We start from the raw sequence: 18,143 nt of genomic DNA, 5'->3' as shown, positions 1-18,143 counted from the left end.
GCTCAGGTCATCATCCTGGGGTCCTGGGATCAAGGCCCGCATTGGGCTCCCTGCTCAGTGGGAAGCTTACTTCTCCCTCTCCCACTGTCCCTGCTTGTCTCCCTGCTTGTCCTCTCTCGCTGTCTCTCTCTTTCTCTCTGTGTCAAGTAAATAAATACAATCTTAAAAAAAAATAAAAGTAGTCTTGGGTAAGGAAGGTTTGTAGCAAGTTGTTGGAAGTCTGTGGGGCCCATCCATCCTGCACACACTTCTGGATTAAGTTCAGCAGCTGGGCTTGCTGTTTAGGCTGGACCTGCTTGGGCCCCCATGGAGTTGCCCTCACATCTGTATTCTCTAGATGATGTACTGGTGGGTTGGAGTTTGCAGGGGGGCAGTTCCTGCCTGCCTAAGGAGGTGGTGGGTCACCTTGTGCTTTCTCCTAAAAACCTGTAGGAGAAACCTCTTTCTGGTTTCCTGTCAGGAATGCTGCCTTCTCCTGAACGTTTGACTTGCATTTATTGCTCTACCTGTAACTTACCAGGTGTTTTTCTTGTAGCTGGTTGACAAAAACCAAAAACTTGGTACTAAGTTTCTGGCCTGCATATGTGTAGGGTACTGCTGATGCATTTTTGTGTGATCCTTATTTATGAAGCTCTCATCCTTGCTTTTTTTTCTGGTCATTTTTACTTGTGTATTTTCTTCCCTTCTAATCCACCTTTAAACTAATTGAGAGCAAACTAGGGTCTGAATAAGTGTTTAAATTCTTGCCCTTAAGGGACTGACAGTTGGGATTGGGGCAGAAAAACAAGCTGCCCCAGCACATTATGGTAAGTCCAGCAGGAGTCATATACAAATATTGGTGTGAGGAATCTGTGGCTTGGGATGGTGGAGTGGTCAGGGAAATCTTCCTGGAAGAGGTGGCCCTGGAGCTATGATCATACAGAAGGAAAGAAATCCCAGACAATGGAAATGCACACAATACAGAGTTCTGAATCACACGATGTATAAAGGGAAATGCAGATCATTTTGTACTCCTGTTGATTAGGGGTGGTGTGTGTGTGTGTGTGTGTGTGTGTGTGTGTGTGTGTTGCCAGTAACACAGCCTTGGGAGGGAGGCATAGTGACCTGGCTTATACACAAGGCAAGGAACTGGAGCTCCACCCTGACAGCTGTGGGAGCTGTTTCAAGCAAATCAGGTTAGATTATTACTTTCAGAAGGTTGCTGTGGAATGTAGAGTGCAGACTGGAGCGTTTGGCAGGGATTAGGGAGAATGGAGTGGGGGGGGCACACTGCTCTAAGTAATACAGAAGAGGGTCTGCACCACAGCAGTGTAATGATCGTGGAGAGGTAGGGACAGGTGGGGACTGTCCTGAAGGTGGTGCATGTCAGCGGTGAGAGAGGAGGGTGATTCCTCCAGTCCTTGTATGTCCCTAACTGGGATAGACCTTACAGGAAGCAGGATCATGGCAAAAAATGTACCCCATTTTAGATGGGCTGGGTTTGATGGGTCTAGGAGCAGCCAAGGTAATACAGCTGGAGTCATGCAGGCAGTAAGCAGAAAACAGCAACTCAAGTGCTCCAACTTCAAGTCATTCGTGTGTGTATTGGGTAGACCTTCTAGGCAATGCTTTAATTTGTATATTCTTGGAGGACATATTAGAGACTGTCCTCAGGTTCAAGCAGAGGGCAGTAGTCAAGTAAAGAGAAACTACTCTGTTTTTGTCCATTTATAAACCTGTAGACAACTCAACTAGAAAAACAAAGCATTTCGAATGTCAAAGTCTGCTTTTTTTCCCCTTCTTATTTAACCCCCCGAAGAAAACTTTCCCTTCGTGACCTACTAGAAGATTCTTTTTTTTCCCCCCCTGCTAGAAGATTCTTAAGAGATCATGTTTTTGTGTTTCTCCAGAGTCAGAGAGTGGAGGGGGAAACCCTAAGCTTGTATCTATAGCTGCCATCGGTTAAAAGATGAGGGCATTATCCTGGAGATGGGCTTTCCTGTCCCCATTAGGGTGATAAATGGTGTCATTATTGTCAGCGAGCCAGTTATGTTTCCATAGTTCGTAACTGTAATCATACTCCCAGAAGGATGGGCAGTTACTCCAAATGGACGAAATGACCAAAACGTCTTCACATTTTTAATTTGCTCAGAGGTGTAAGCTAATTATTAGTATTAATCCACCAACTGACTCTTTTGTCCCTTGCCTTCTTTGTTCCTATTTGATATCCTATTCTAGGATTTCCTGACAAGCATTGTGAAAACCCCAGTTGCGGGAGATGCTTTGAAAAATAAGGATTCTCTGACCAAATATGTTGAAAATGCCATCTATGAAACCCCCATTCCTTGTGGAAGCTGAGAGTACCTTAACTAGAAGCTAGATTTTTAGCTTCTAGTTAAGTCCTTCCATCATGGCTCCTGTGCCACATTATGTAAAAGTTCTCTAAATGGTTCATGGAAGAATCCCCTTTTCACGGTTCTTAGACCATCTCATGGAGGTGATCTGGGTAAGGAACAAGCAGTTGCTACTCTTTCTCATGTCCACTGCTCCTGCCCTTTCCTTCCCTTTCACCATCACCTGGGGCCTCCACATCCATTAGTATGGTAGTAGGTAATGCTCACACCGGGAGCTGGGCTTGGGGGGTGTCTGTGTTTGTAAAACTCATAGTTGTCCTGACTATTGAGAACACCCATGCCTCACCACACACCCCGCTGCGCTTTCTGGTGTTGTTTGGAAGGCTCATGACTGCCTTGAGTCTCTGAGGCTGTAAAACAGACAGAACCACCACAATCCCATTGACTATTACATGACTCCATTTTGTTTCATATTCTTGTGTAGTTAATTAAAGAAACCACAACCAGATCAAACCAAAACCACGTGTGACTGGCTGTCTCAACTTCTGTGTTAATAGTCCCTCCCCCCCCTTTTCCTCTCCATTAATTATGTTCCATATTTTCATTCACAAGGAAAGGGGGAGCTGGGACTGGAGTTTGAGGTGTAGTCACAAAGGACGGGAGGCAGACTCCATTTCTGCAGGGCTGAAGCGGAAGTTCCCTACAGGGCAGAGTGGCTTCTACTTCATGACCCCGTGAGAAAGGCGGGAGAGTCTGTGGATCCAAGCACAAGGCACAGCCCAGGCAGGCCATCGAGTGTCCTGCAGGCTCACTGACTGACCCGTCCAGTGAACGTTGGAGTGCTCACTTGCTGACAGGCAGCGTTCTAAGCACTGATGACATAGCAGTAACTGAAATAGCAAAGGCAAAAACCCTCATCTCGAGGAGCTGACTGTTACAGAACTGCCCTCCAGTATTTGTGGAGGGCTGGCACTGTTCTAGGTGTTGGGAATGCTGCTGTGAGCGGAGGAAAGTTGGGGCGTTCATGGCATGCACTGGCCAGTGGTTATGGAGAGGGACATTTCTGAGTGTCGGGAGTGGGTTTTCCCAATTTTATGCACAAGGAAGTGGCAGCACAGAGAGATCACGTAACTTGTCTGAGGTGAGGCAGCTTGCCCAGGCAGTCAGAAGGTCAGGCCCATGTACTCTGACCTTTCAGCCTGTAACCTATCCACCACCCTTAGGTAACAGAACACTCAGCTAGGTAGTCTTGGGGCTGCTGGTGGAGAGGTCTCTCCAGCATTTGTGCGATGGAGAAGTGCAAAATTGGAATCATTGCCTTGAAATGAGCTTTCTTCCACATGGCTGACCTGTCTCATAAAGTTCTTACAAGGAAGATTTATGCCCCACATGTACAGGCATGCCTCGATGACACACACCAGCTACAGGCGGACTCTGCTGGAACCTCAGCTCTGCCGTGATCTGGCTTCTGGACATGGTGCAGGTTGTTCAGCTGTGTTTCCTTTTGTGCGAAATGATGACTTGGGTGCATCATTTAATACTTCTAGTGAGGCTTAAATGAGCAAATACAGCTAGAGCCCCCGGACTAGTATCTGCCCATCGATGCTTAGCCACGGGCAAGCATCATAGCAAAGCTAGCTCGTTATAAGTGCAAGTTGTAACACGTGCTGGGGTGGATTTGGTGGTAATCGTGCATGTATTGGGATGCCGAGACATAGCTCTTCCTGCCATAGTAACAAGGTGAGCAGATTTTTTTGTTTGAACCGTTCTTTAGATGAAGATGCAGCCCTTCTCTGTGTGCTCTGGGTGAGTGAAAATGTGAAGAGGGAGTTGGGTGGGGGAGTCTCCTTCTTTGAGTGTCTCCTGTGAATTATGGGGAAAACAAGAGGGCTTTTCCAATGCAAGATTTCCTTACCAAGAGCCTTCATTTTAAATACTGTAACTGAGTGCTTTTTTTAGAAGTGATGATATGGTTCCATTATCTGTCAAGATGCAGGTCCTTTCCACCAGGATGGCTGCTGGGACCTGCAGAGTTGGGGATTTCAGGATGGCAATTAGGCTGATCTGTGGGGGTGGTTACTCAGTTGGACACGGAGTTCTTATCTTAACCCCACAATGGAATATCCATCCAAGGACTTGATCAGCGTTGTTGACCTGAATGTCAAGTATTTTAACATTTTCGAGACAATACAAGTCATACCCAGGGAATGTACTTACTTTCCAGCCCTGGGAAGTGATTTGGAATTGTTAATTTCATCTTACAGAACAGCTCAGCTTTTTCTGTGCTTCCTTTAAAGGCTGACTTTGCCAATCTACTTTCTCCTCCTACCCACAGAAGAGAGGGATTTTCATCATCAAAGGGCCAAGGATAAAAATAGGATATCAAGTTGATATGATGCTCATTTTGTTTGTTATTGCAATACTGGTATTTTCTCACACATAAGATAAATTCTTCTCCTTGCCTCCCCCACTTATCAGGAGAATCTTAGCTAGAGCTGGAAGGAATCTCAGCTTCTTCAGAACTCACCCAGATGTAACAAACTCTGCTCAGTTGTACTGTGGATACTGGTTGTAGCTGGGTCACATCAGCAGGTTAGAGGCAAGGACTAGCATTAACGGAGCCTGATTGTATCAGGAGTCTAATACAATTGAAATAAGCTTAAGATGAAAATATAGCTAAAGAGTTTATTTCCTGAGTTTAATTAGAATCTAAGTGGGAGGTCAGAAGGACAGAAGAGTATTCAAAAAATAAAGCTGAATGTTGTTTGTGTCTTTCCAGTATGACTTGCCTCATTTATTTAAGCAGTTGAGTAAATCAGGGAAATTACCTCATGACCTCAGTGTGAGATGGCATGATTTAGAGCTTCTGCTTATGTGGTAGTTACAACCAAATTTTTGGGCTGAGCATCATTTTTTCTGCCCCGTAAGTTCTTCAGTGTTGGAGATTTTAAGGGGAGTGGGCAAATGCACACTGGAGATGTCAACAAAACAAACCCCAAACAATATTATAAAAACATATTATGCATAGTTACCATATGACCCAGTAATGACACTCCTAGATAGAATGAAAACCTCCTTCTCCATAATAACCTGTATGCAAATGTCCATAGCAGTATTATTCATAACTGTCAAAAAGCGGGAGCAACCGAAAAGTCTATCGGGAGTGGATCTACAAAATGTGGTCCGCCCATACAATGGACTGGCATTTGGCAATGAAAAGGAATGAACTACTGATGGATGATAACACGAACGAATCTTAAAAATATTACGTTCTGTGAGAGAATCCTGATACAAAAGACCGCATGTGGTGCGATACCATTTATAGGAAATATCCAGCACAGACAAATCCATTAAGACTGAAGACTTCATTAAGAATGAAGGTTGGTTGGGGTGCCTGGATGGCTCAGTGGGTTAAGCCTCTGCCTTTGGCTCAGGTCATGATCTCAGGGTCCTGGGATGGAGCTCCACATCGAGCTCTCTGCTCAGTGGGGAGCCTGCTTCCCCCCTCTCTCTGTCTGCCTCTCTGCCTACTTGTGATCTCTCTCACTGTCAAAGAAATAAATAAGATCTTAAAAAAATAAAAAAGAATGAAGGTTGGTGGTTGCCTTTGGGGTGGGTTGGGGGCAGCTGGGGAGAAAGGGGTAGTAGGTGCTAACGGGTACAGGGTTTCTTATTGGGGGTAATGTAGATGTTCTCACATTGTGGTAATGATTGCAAAATTCTGAATATGTCAAAAATAATTGAATTGTACACTTTAAATGGGTCATTAGTATGTTATACCTTAAAGCTGTTAAAAAATATGCATGTAGAGAAGACGTATGTTCTAAAACATTAACAGTGGTTTTATTTATTTTTTCCCTTTTCTTAATTATTTTTTGTGGCTTAAAAAAAAGTGCCACAAGTAATTTAAATTTAAAAAGTTCTTAAAACAAGATGTCAAATTCTTTTTGAAAGGATGTAGAGTGCAAATATGAAAATTACATTTAAATAACCCATTGGGAGTTGCTTTAGGGCAGAAATTTCTTCTCTCACCTTGATGTCCTCACCCTGGCTGATCCTGTGGCTCAGCAGGGACCCAGCAATGCTTGTTCACTTTGAATGGACTGTTGGGGCTCACAGACTAATGGGGCTTATGCTGATATTTCTATAGATAATCACCTTATCCTTTCTCCCAGTCCATATTTATACTGGGGATTCCAAAAGATAGTTTTTTGTTTTGTTTTATTTTATTTTATTTTATTTATTTATATTTATTTGACAGAGAGAGAGAGAGAGAGAGAGATCACAAGTAGGCAGAGAGGCAGGCAGAGAGAGAGGGGAAGCAGGCTCCCCGCTGAGCAGAGAGCCCAATGTCGGGCTCCATCCCAGGATCATGACCTGAGCGGAAGGCAGAGGCTTAACCCACTGAGCCACCCAGGCGCCCCCAAAAGATAGTTTTTACTAGTATTCCCACTTTTAGGAAAAAATGGAGTAATCAGGATACTGAAACAAAAGGGCCCAGGGTTAAAATAGTCTCTGAGTGAAAGAGTAGGAGAGTTTCTTAAATTTGTCCCCTTTGCCATTTTAGTTCTCTGGGATTTGTGAATTATAGATACATAGTAGGATAAAACCCTGAAGTCATAAACTGAAGTTGTTAGAAGGGAAACACCAGTGCATAATTGGAAAGGAAAGGGTTGTTTGGGGCATGAGCTGGAGGGGTGGGAGGCAGCAAAGGGAAAAGCATTCATCTGTCTGCTCAATCTGGCAGTTCAGAAGTTGTGATAAACAGTGCTGGTATTCAAAGTGTTTCAATTAGTATTTCAAAAAAGCGAACAACTTTCCCTTCCCTGTCCTGACCTAGAGGTTGCCTAATGATTCACTACATCTCATCAGCTCTTTTGGGCCACCAGATTGAGGTGGAAGAGAGAAGCATTTATTCAGTGCCTTTAATATGCTAGGCACTCGCTTGGCACTGGGGATTCAAGGGTTGGGCCAAAATCAATTTGGACCCAGCCTTCCCAGAACTCAATCTGCTGAGAGAAAAGGATCCATTCAGACTCTGCACCACTCTCAGTCCCTTTGGGCCTTTGTGGAGGAGGCAGCGTGAGCTGAGAGCAGGACCCTCGTTTTTCAGTTGTACTTTTGATGGTGCTCTGCCAATCTAACTCTCTTGGGAACTTGATTGTGCACAGTTGAACCTGAACCAGGAATGAAGCAGGAGTAGTTGTCTGGCTGGCTCTGATCATAATTCTTTTTTTTTTTTTTTTTTTGCCTCCTTCCTGGGAGGAGTCAGATGACACAGCAAAGGGTAGTTAAGGAGAATACCAACCGTCCTGTATTTTCAGTGTGAGCTTTTGCTTTGCATAAGTGTAGCCTCTGTGGTCCCATTTTTCAAAAAGGGGAGGGTAAGACTTAACACAGAGTTGAGATCTATTAGGCTAATCTGTTTCTTAACAAAACCCTGGTAGTAATCTCAGAGCTACTTACCCCTATTGTTTGAAAACCCTGTTTGCCGGTGCAGTGTCACTGGTGAACATGAATATTAGAGATTATTTATTGTTCCATTATAGTTTGGCAATAAGAAAACATGTCTATTAAGTTTGGTAAATCGGATTTAGAAGGGATAATCCTTCTGGGTGGGCCATGCAGGCAAGATTAATAGGCCTTTAAAACAGAAGAGTTTGAATTACTGATATCATTATCTGCCGGGAGGTTGCTATAGCAATGAGTGGTTTGATTGGTGTTGCAGTGGAGTGAGTGTAAAAGGATCCTAGTCATTTAGCAGAAACTCTCCTAGAGCAATTTGATTAAACTCCGGTCGAATGAGTTCCCAGTTCTTTAAAAGCTCTAGGACGTAGTTGTGTGCTGTCCCAGATTAATTAAAGATACTTTATTACTCTGAATCTATACACTGTCACGAATATTTTTAATAATGTTCGCATAAAGGTTTAATAGCTTGGAAAGCTATTTTTAAAGTGATGAAGTACAAATTTTATAAACACTTGCCTTCTCTGGTATAGTTTGTGGCAAAGTTGCCTTTAATTAGATTATACCTGAAACAAGAGAAAAATGCAGTAGATGATATGGAAAACTGTAGGCTGACAGTGTGCAAACAGTGATATTTTGAGAGTGGCAGGAAGCTGGGCCATGGTGACACTGCTTCTGTTACTGCAAGCCAGGTTTTCTCAGCTGCTGTGGCCTTCTGCATTAGCACAATCTTGAGCAAAATGTCTTGTTTCTTTTCATCAACACTCTAGGTACATAATTCTTTAGAAATGGAGAATCCTAAATTCAAGAGCATGTGGCCTGAACAGCTTTTTTAAAAGGGGTATTTTACAGTAGTGTAATAAAAATGTGTGCGACTCTCTTGCTGTTGAGGTTGAAGTTTCTTTGGAAACTTGGGTTCTCGTTACCCTCCCTTTCTTCACCATCTTGGCGCTCTTTTCCCCACCTAGCCAACTTTTAGGGTTTGGGTATGTGTATTCAAAACAAAATCCCTCGTATGTTCTATAGAGGCTTCCCATCAATGTCTGCATCTGTGCGATGGGGCAGAGAGCTTTACATTAGGGTTTTGCATTTTGGCACCTGAGCAGCAGGCTTTGGAAGGGTGAAGCTGGTTCATTTTGGCATTCCCAGTGCCGGCCGCGTTGTTCTGCAAACGTTACTCTGCTGCCACCTGGAGGCCCTGTGTGGGATGTGCATTTATAGGTAGATGGGGGCGCCAGAGAGCCGAAGCTGCCCAGGCTGGGTGTCCGCAGGTCCTTAATCCCTGCTGACGTCAGTTGACAGGACCATGTGAAATTGAAGCTGTTATTGTTCCATTTTGAACTAAGGGGCTAATAAGGATTATAGATTCAAGAGCAGTAAACTGTGGAGAATAAATACCTCATTATTTGTTGGTAAATGCCAAGGTTCTGTTATGCACATTTTATTTATTTTTATTTTTATTTTTTAATTAACATATAATGTATTATTAGCCCCAGGGGTACAGGTCTGTGAATCGTCAGGCTTACACACTTCACAGCACTTACCATAGCACATACCCTCCCCAATGTCATAACCCAACCACCATCTCCACACCCCCCTCCCCCGGCAACCCTGTTTGTTTTGTGAGATTAAGAGTCACTTATGGTTTGTCTCCCTCTGGATCCCATCTGGTTTCATTTTTTCCTTCCCTACCTCCCAACCCCCCACATTGCCTCTCAAATTCCTCATATCAGGGAGATCATATGATAATTGTCTTTCTCCTATTGACTTATTTTGCTCAGCATAATACCCTCTAGTTCCATCCACGTTGTTGCAAATGGCAAGATTTCGTTTCTTTTGATGGCTGTGTTATGCACATTTAAAAAAAAAAACATCAGGACAGTGAGAAAGTTGATTCTTCTGCTCTATCCTTGCCTTACTATGACCCGTCAGGGAAGTACTTTACACTTTTTCTAAGCAAGGACTTGAGTGAACCTCCTAGCTTTGGTGCCTGGCAATAAGGGGAGCTTGAATAAATCCACCGGGAGGTCTGAACTTCAGTTAATTGACTGGCAAAGCGGTGTGGGGACCTATCTAGGTAAACTAGGGGGTATTCCCCAGAATTGGCACTAGGCAGGGCAGCTGAGGGGTCCAGAGGAGTCCTTGGGTCCACATAGTGTATATTTGTACGCTTGTTGGTAAAGTTCTTAGCTATCTGCCCTTGCTAGGAGTGTCCAGTGCTTATTTTCCCCAGCCCCAAACCTGCTTTTGGTGGTTAAATATCAACAACAGTGGCTCTTATTAATGGGCAACTCAGTGGGAAAAGAACCAGTCCAGACCTGGAGAAAAATACCCCTTAAATGAACCTTCCTGTTTAGCCTGGAACATCCTGACCACTAATATTTCCAGGAAAGCCTTTATTCAGAAGAAGGGTACCCAGTGTGCTTGGGGCCTGTCAGTGCTCAGCCCAACAGTCTCTGCGGTGGGAGCCAAAGGGTTGTGTTGGTGTCGCGGACTTACAGGGATGTCCGAGGAAAGGCCAGACCTCATCTGGAATGAATTATGCCCTTTTGAAACATGAAATCTGTGGTATTTGAGGAACTAGACATGTGGAATATCCTCAGGTAGGTACCAGTCATGTTCTTAAAATCTCTGCTATTTTGAAGAGCCTTTATTCTGTGAGCAGCCTTCCTTTTGAATCAGGGGCATTTGTTGATTTAATGATTTTTTTTTTCCTCAGGATTTCCTGCAAGAGGTCCTGGGCTTGTTTACCTTTCGGTCCACATAAATATTACCAGAGTGTGGCAGCTGGGCTGTCACATATTCTGTGGAGAGTTGATTTTTAAGAAGCCTAATCTAGGCTAGCTCCTCACAGACAGCTCCTGGGGCAATTCATGTATAACTGTTGTCTACTTTTTGGGTTTTCTTTCCTTTTTTTTTTTTTTTTTTTTTAAATGAAAGTTCCTATCAGATCCTGATGAGGATCATTCCTTTTGCAGAGATTAAGAATTTGGCAACCAGCAGATCATCACCTGAAAAGGAGAATGTAAAGGTAAGGATTCTCTGTCCCTCTTTCTCTTTGGAACTTCCCCCCCAGAGCTGCTGTAGAAGTGAAGATCTAGTGGTAAGAAAAAAATCTACTTCCCCTCCCCCACAAAAAAATAAAAAACAGACCTCTAGCGGGGTAGACCATGTCACGTTCAGAATAACTTGAAATTTTTATTTACTTTTTTATTTATTTTAAAAATTAAAAAAATGTGTTTTTTTTTTAGTCACCATAAAATACATCATTAGTTTCAGAATAACTTGAATTTTCAGTCTCTGTTCTTTATGACCCAAGCTGGCTGTCTTTCTGGTTTGTACTTGTATATGCAAGATGATTATACACATTTTCCAAAACAAGTTTTTCTTTAAAGATGCAAAGCTCCAGATGTTTGCCAGCAGTGTGGCTGCAGGAGTATGCCCGGGAGACGGCCTCTGGGAAGAAAGGACCTCGGGAGGGCTTCCTTGTGGGGCAGGTCCTTCCCTTTCTGTAGCTCTTGAATAATACAAATTAAGTACAAGACTAGTTTTGTTGATGTGTGGTGAGACATGTGACATGTCTTCATTGATATTTTCTGAGGTGGCTTTTCATGAGTTGATAAAACTCAACAGAATTGGGGCCCATAAGTAAATTTTGTTAAAACCCTGCCTGACTTTATCTCTTCCAGCAGATGGAAAACTTGGTGGTTCAACCAAATGAACACGGAGACCAGGACCATCTAGATTTGGGTATGTTCCAAAAGAGCACTTTCCCCTGTACTCCTCAGAGTATGCCAGTCCTGGGTATAAAGAGGACTGGAAGAAAAGAAATTTTAAAATAAAACCTTCCTTCCTGGGAACTTTGTCTAGTTTTTGAAACCAACACAGATACATTTTTGTTGCAGCAGCAGTTAAAATACTCTGAGTTCAAGGGTTGAGGATTCACTTACAATCCTTTGAAAAACAAATCGAGAAAAAGCAATAAAGGCTTTGCCTGACCAGTTGACCTCTGAGCCGAACTCTGTCTTGGGACTAGTCTTGTGTTAGTTACCTCATAACTTCTCTGAGGTAGGTACCAGCTTCATTTTCAGGTGAAGTGACTGAGGCTCCTGGCAGACAGCAGGTGGTGGAACTGAGACTCCTAACTCCCTTCCTCCTGAAACCCCAGGCTTACTGCTATCCCATTTTGATGCCCAGTTGGGGGCGCCCTTGGAGCTGAGCAGATGACACCAAGGAAGGACCAGATGTTGTCACTGGGTGTGGGTTGGGGCACCAGGAGATCCCTTGGCAAGGTGACAGTGATTTTTCCCCAGGACTGGACGTTCTTATCTGCCCACGCATTCTAGGTCACATCTCCTGAGGACATCTCCCCAGAGCTCCCTGGCCACTTGCTAGTTCTCGGGGGCTAATCTGGACCCCATAGTTTCCCTTTGAGTTCAAACCTGAGGAAGCTGTTGGAGGCTGGAGGCACATAAACTGGGCCATCAGCTGATGTCTCCTGTGGGCCCGTGGGTGGTCTGTGTAGACCTCTGGGGCTGAGTGGAAGTGAGTGGGGTGGTGGTGGTGGTGGTGGAGGAGTGCTCAGGCTGATGTAAAAGGTGGGAAGACCAAGACGATCCCCAGGGTGAGTTTAATAGTGGGGGTGGTGCTGGGTCTGGGAAGCTCATGGCACACGGGTCTCACTGGAGGCCAGTGGAGTGTCTTTGGCACATTTGGCAGGCACAGGCAGAGCAGTGACAACATGGCAGGGGGTATCATGAAGAATAAAGCAGGGTGAGGAGGAAGCACCGCCATCAGCGTCCATTGACTGTGTGGCTGGTAGCTTGGCTCCAAGCCAGTGGTGTTTGCCCAACCTCCTTAAACGAGGTACTAATACTGAAATTGAAATAGAAACTTGGACTCCACCAGGTGATTCGCACACTTTTACCATTTCTGCTATATAAGGTAAGGGGAATAATGTACTTCCAGAAGAGGGGAAGAGGAAGGAGCAATGAAAGCAAACACCTCTGTTTGAATGACTCTTGTAGGCCATTAAATCCAGGAGCAGAGCTGTTGCTCACGCATACAGGATGTCTCATCTACAGATTGCATCGTTCCCCGAGGAATGTTGGCTTTGAAGAATGTTTACCGAGACAAATTGCTGGTGGGGGAAGAGTGTTGGCTGTTACAAGTATTACATAGGACGATTTTAATTTTCACTGTTAAAAACTCCATTCTCAAACTGGTACATTTGCTGGGCAGGAAGGCCCATGGTCAGGAGAGTGTAGTAGCCTGACTGAAACAGTGTGTTTTGTTAGTAGCATCATTGTGTCTGAGGAGGACCATAATATATGATTTGAGACAAACTCCTGTGACTTTAATCCCCGGCGAGTTATGAAAAGAGCCACGAATGATTGTTCCTTGGGCTAACATTGGCTTTTTTCTTCATTTAATCTTTTTGGATTGAAAAAAGTTACCTGGGGGCGCCTGGGTGGCTCAGTGGGTTAAAGCCTCTGCCTTCGGCTCAGGTCATGATCTCAGGGTCCTGGGATCAAGTCCCGCATCGGGCTCTCTGCTCAGCGGGGAGTCTGCTTCCCCTCCTCTCTCCTTCTGCCTGCTTCTCTGCCTACTTGTGATCTCTGTCTGTCAAATAAATTTAAAAAAAAAAAAAAAACGTTACCTGACTTAATGCAAAGAAAATGGTAATTGATTTTAAAAGAATCTTCTGGAACAGAACAAGACAGGAGGCAGTGAGCAGTAGTTGGATGATATTCTGGATTCTGGAAATGGAAACAGCTTTTCCACAAGGCCACTTCTAAACTGCTGTGATATTTTATGTGTGTGTACATTCCACTCGGTCTCCAAGGACATGCTGATAAATGTGGGGTTGAGGTTAATTTCTTTGCTGACTTGTATTATTCAGAATGGTATGACGTTGGTTTAGCATGCTCTCATAAACAACATCAGTGCTGTTCCATTATAACTTTTTTTATATCTGTACTATTAAAAATGGTAGCCGGTAGCCACGTATGTCTACTGTGTGTGTGATGTGTGATTAGTGTGGCTGAGGAATTAACTTATAATTTTAGTTTATTACCCTGGAAGTTCCCTTTGTATTGTTAACCACCAGGAGCATTAAAAATCCTACTGGCCATTAGTTCACACACTGAAAAGCACTATTGATCGCAGAGCTGATGTCTTGGGTGGGTAACAGCTAGTAAGCTCATCCAAGCCAGTGCCTCTGAACCACCTCAGCGAGTAGTAAGGGGACATGCAGGAGTGACGGCTCTGCTCTCTGTGGATGCTGGAAGAGCCTCAAAGGGGAGAATATCAGTTGAAGGCCTGCGATCCAGTACTGGTGCTATGAGAGTGCAGACCAGAACTTCTCATTGTGTGTTTCCTTGACATTGTAGGCATGTACAATGGAGAGAGAGGGCCGAGCATTTGGAGGTTATGAATTTAGAAAACATAGATGAGATGGGTCAGTAGAGAAATGAAGAAGGAAGAAAGGGTCCATTTGGCTCAAGTCTGCAGGACTAAATAGGATTAAAAAATAGAAGCTCAGTAGTGGGCCCCTACAAATGCTGCGCCAAGGAGAAGGGGAGTGGACACAAGCACGAGCAAGGGGGCAGCTGTAGGAATATGGAGGGATGGTGAGCTTCAGCTGCCTTCTTGGAATCCCACCTGTAAATGAAGATACATAAAACCATCGTTGGGTCAGCCAAGTGGCAAATGGCTTGAGATGTTGCTGTCTTGTAAACTCTACTTTGAAAGGGTTGAATTTGAAAAAGTAGAACTGTGTGCCTCGTTTGAAATGAAGATTCAGTTAAAAGTTAAGTTTGTCCTTGAGGACTGGGAAACAAGAGTGCCATTGTGGCAGGTGAATTACAGAAGCTCCTGGAAGGTGACCCTCGTGCTTTCTTAGCAAGTGATACTCCAGCGTGTGAGTGAAGTTATGTGTATCAGACCAGATTTGGTGACACTACCAATGTTGATTTTCCTGCAATAATTTATCCACCACGTCCTGCATTGGACAAAAGGTGGCTTGAAACTTACCTACCTATTGCTGTACATTGTGTGACTATTGGGATGGAAAAAAATGAAGGATTGGTGAAATAGATTGGTTAAAACAAGAACCATGTGAGCACGTTTTGACTTTTCTCAAGGGGCAAGATAGGAGGGAGGTAGAGACATGAGGGGAGGTGGTGATGGAATTGGCTGGCATCCTGGTTCTGTGCTTGTGAAGTCCCAGTACCTTGCAGCTCTGGGCAGGAAGCACGGCTGAAATCTACTACCCCAGGTTTGGCTGGCAGAGAGTGGGCCAGAGAAGATTTTATATAGAATATTGTATCAAAATAAGAATTATGGAAAAAATAATCTTTTTAAGTTGTGGAAGCAATAAATGCTCAACTAATAAGATTGGGAATTTTAGAAACTGTAGGAAAAGAGAAAACACTCATAGTTTGCCCGCTCAAAGAAGCTACTGTTAAACTTTCTGTATTTCCTACCAGTATTTTTGGGTGCATCTATTTTTTACATTGTTGTGATCATGTAAGCAATAGAATTTTGTGTCCTGCTTTATTTATTTAGCATGATATGCCATAAGTAAGTTCTGTTTCAGTAGGTAGCTTAAACTGATTCTGTACATTTTTCTACAGAAGATATGGCTTACTTTTCTAAGAAGAAGGGGAAAATGTCTTAGATTTTGTCATTAAGTATTTATCAGTGAGAAGAAAATCTCTTTTTTTTATAATATGTATTGTTTGATTTTATAGACTGACCCAATTTTCAGTTCAAACCCCAATTATTCTTTAATACTTTGGGTCCCTTCATTGCTATTACTGTTGGTTACTTATATGTAACATGAGAAAAAGAAAATCTTTTAATCTTTTCGATAGTAGGTGTTGGGGCCAGTTAAGCATCTGCCTTCAGCTCAGGTCCTGATCCCAGGGTTCTGGGATCGAGTCCTGCAAGGTGCCTGCTTCTCCCTCTGCCTGCCTTTTCCCCTGCTTGGGCTCGCTCGCTCTCTCTGTCTCTGACAAATAAATGCATAAAATCTTAAAAAAAATAAAAATTAAAAAAAAAATCTAGGACCCATGTCAGTAGAAGTGGGCCCTCTGTTGGCTGTTATTTAATAACACATGTGTATCTATGTTGAGATTTCAAGAATGTTAAATGAAACATGAAGGAATATTTAAAAATGTCAGGGAGAAGGGAACTTAGCAGAGCTCTCAACCTTCTGAAAAAGAAGTTTTGAAGTCTGATTTTTGGCAGATCTTTCTCTATGCCCCAGGCTACAGAATCTTCTATGGATTCCTTGGGGTGGGGAGGGGCAGTTTTCATTTCTTTACCACAAGCCCAAGCTTATCAGTGATTTGATTTTGAAATAAAGGGGCTGGGGCTAGGAATGGAGAAACATCTCAAGACCATGGGGAATTCAAAGCTATTTGGGACTTGTATTCCTTCTGCTGACTTCCATGAAATTTCCTTACTATACTTGCTAAGGTTTTAAACATTGTTTTTGGTAGAAGAAATTACTGACTTACTGGAATTCTGCTAAGTGTTACAAACTCTGGGTCTTTTACCATCAGTGTTCTGCCTGTTCTATTTGTGGCTTCATTGTTTGGACATATTCTTCTTGTGCAAGGTGAACAAAGCATTGTTCTTTATATTATTTTATTTATTTACTTATTTATTTATTTAAGATTTTATTTATTTGATAGAGATCACAAGTAGAGAGGCAGGCAGAGAGAGAGCGGGGGGAAGCAGGCTCCCCACAGAGCAGAGAGCCCGATGTGGGTCTTGATCCCAGGACCCTGGGATCATGACCCGAGCCAAAGGCAGAGGCTTTAACCCACTGAGCCACCCAGGTGCCCCTGTTCTTTATATTAAACAAGTGGAATATTTATTGGCAGAATTCTATCCCACAAATTAAAGATTTATGGGATTTTTAGATTAATATATACTATAAACTTGAACACATGAAGAAACCAAAGCCTTAATGGAGGTGTGGAGTATCATTTTGCTTTTCTTCTGATTTAAAAACACACAGAAACACTGTGTTAATCTGGAATTCCTGTTTCTACTGTCTAATGAAACCATGAGTCTTATGCTCTGCCTGTTATTAGCTCACAAATGTGAAAAAGGTAAAACCAAAGTGAGTTAAAGTTAAGAGTCACACAGGCACTCTGTTAACCTATGGTTCTAAACTCAGCCTACACATGGGGATTTCCTTGGAGCTTTACCACTACTGAAACCTGTGTCCGTCCCCAGAGAGATCTGGTTTGACTGGTCTGGAGTGTAGCCACACTTAAGAGTTCTAAAAGTTCCCCACGTGATCCCCAACCTTATGGCCCAAGGTTGAGAACCATGAGGTACTTCCTTGAGGGAGCTCTGCTTTGCTGACATCATCCTTGACATCCTGGGTTTTCCATCTTCTTGGAGTTGGGGAAATGTGGTTTTACTTGTATTGCAGTAGATGGCAAAAGCAAGTAAAGAAGCCTATTTGTATTGGGTTTGCAGATTTTGAATGAGTATCGTCATCAATATCCTCATAGGTCTATGGGGAATGTAAAACTTTGGAAAAAACTACTGAGAGAAATTCCTAACTATTTGAGCCTATATGAGATGATTAACATTTAAAGATTAATCACCTTTCAGTATTAAGAAGGAATCCCATGATTGTTACTTGCTTTCAGAATCATTTAACAGACTTGCAGGAGCACAGCTGGGGATGGAGGGAATTTGGTTTACACTAATGTCATAAGGGCTTTAAAAGGATGCCTGATGTTTGTACTCATGGTACAAGCCAAACCGCCTTTTGCTTTCATTCAACAAACAAGCTTAATTTCTGAAATGTAACTGAGGTGGAGGGATGGCAGGTTTTTTTCTCTGAATTTTAAATTTTGGGGTTTTTTTTTTTCTGTTTTATTTTTTCATCATGGTAAGTGTACTCTTTAATCCCCATCCCCTATTTCACCCATCCCTCTACCCTCTTCCCCTCCAGTAACCAACAGTTCTCTACAATTAAGAGTCTTTCTTGGTTTCTCTCTTTTTTCCTTTGGTTGTTTGTTTTGTTTTGGTTTTTTGCTTGTTTATTTTGTTTCTTAGATCCCACGTATGAATGAGATCATACAGTATTTGTCTTTCTCTCACTTGCTTTGTTTAGCATCACACTCTTTAGCTCCATCCATGTTGTTGCAAATGGCAAAATTTCATTTTTTTTTTAAGATTTTTATTTATTTATTTGACAGACAGAGATCACAGGTAGGCAGAGAGGCAGGCAGAGAGAGAGGAGGAAGCAGGCCCCCCACCGAGCAGAGAGCCCAACACGGGACTCGATCCCAGGACCCTGAGACCTGGTGA

General features: G+C 43.1%; 1 protein-coding gene across 1 annotated transcript in view; it reads left to right on the top strand.

Moving 5' to 3' along the window:
* ARHGEF28 (Rho guanine nucleotide exchange factor 28) overlaps nt 1-18,143 on the top strand; it is a 311,818-nt gene that overhangs the window by 161,076 nt on the left and 132,599 nt on the right. Inside the window, exons 8-9 of the mRNA XM_032848550.1 lie at nt 10,778-10,830; nt 11,489-11,549. Coding sequence (XP_032704441.1) covers nt 10,778-10,830; nt 11,489-11,549 — 114 coding nt within the window. The remainder of the gene's footprint in view (nt 1-10,777; nt 10,831-11,488; nt 11,550-18,143) is intronic.

This window comes from Lontra canadensis, unplaced genomic scaffold (assembly GCF_010015895.1).
Source record: "Lontra canadensis isolate GAN:19392208 unplaced genomic scaffold, GSC_riverotter_1.0 scaffold4, whole genome shotgun sequence".
NCBI lineage: Eukaryota > Metazoa > Chordata > Mammalia > Carnivora > Mustelidae > Lontra > Lontra canadensis.
The sequence above is the reverse complement of the archived record's forward strand: the minus strand, read 5'-3'. Positions and strand labels throughout refer to the sequence as shown.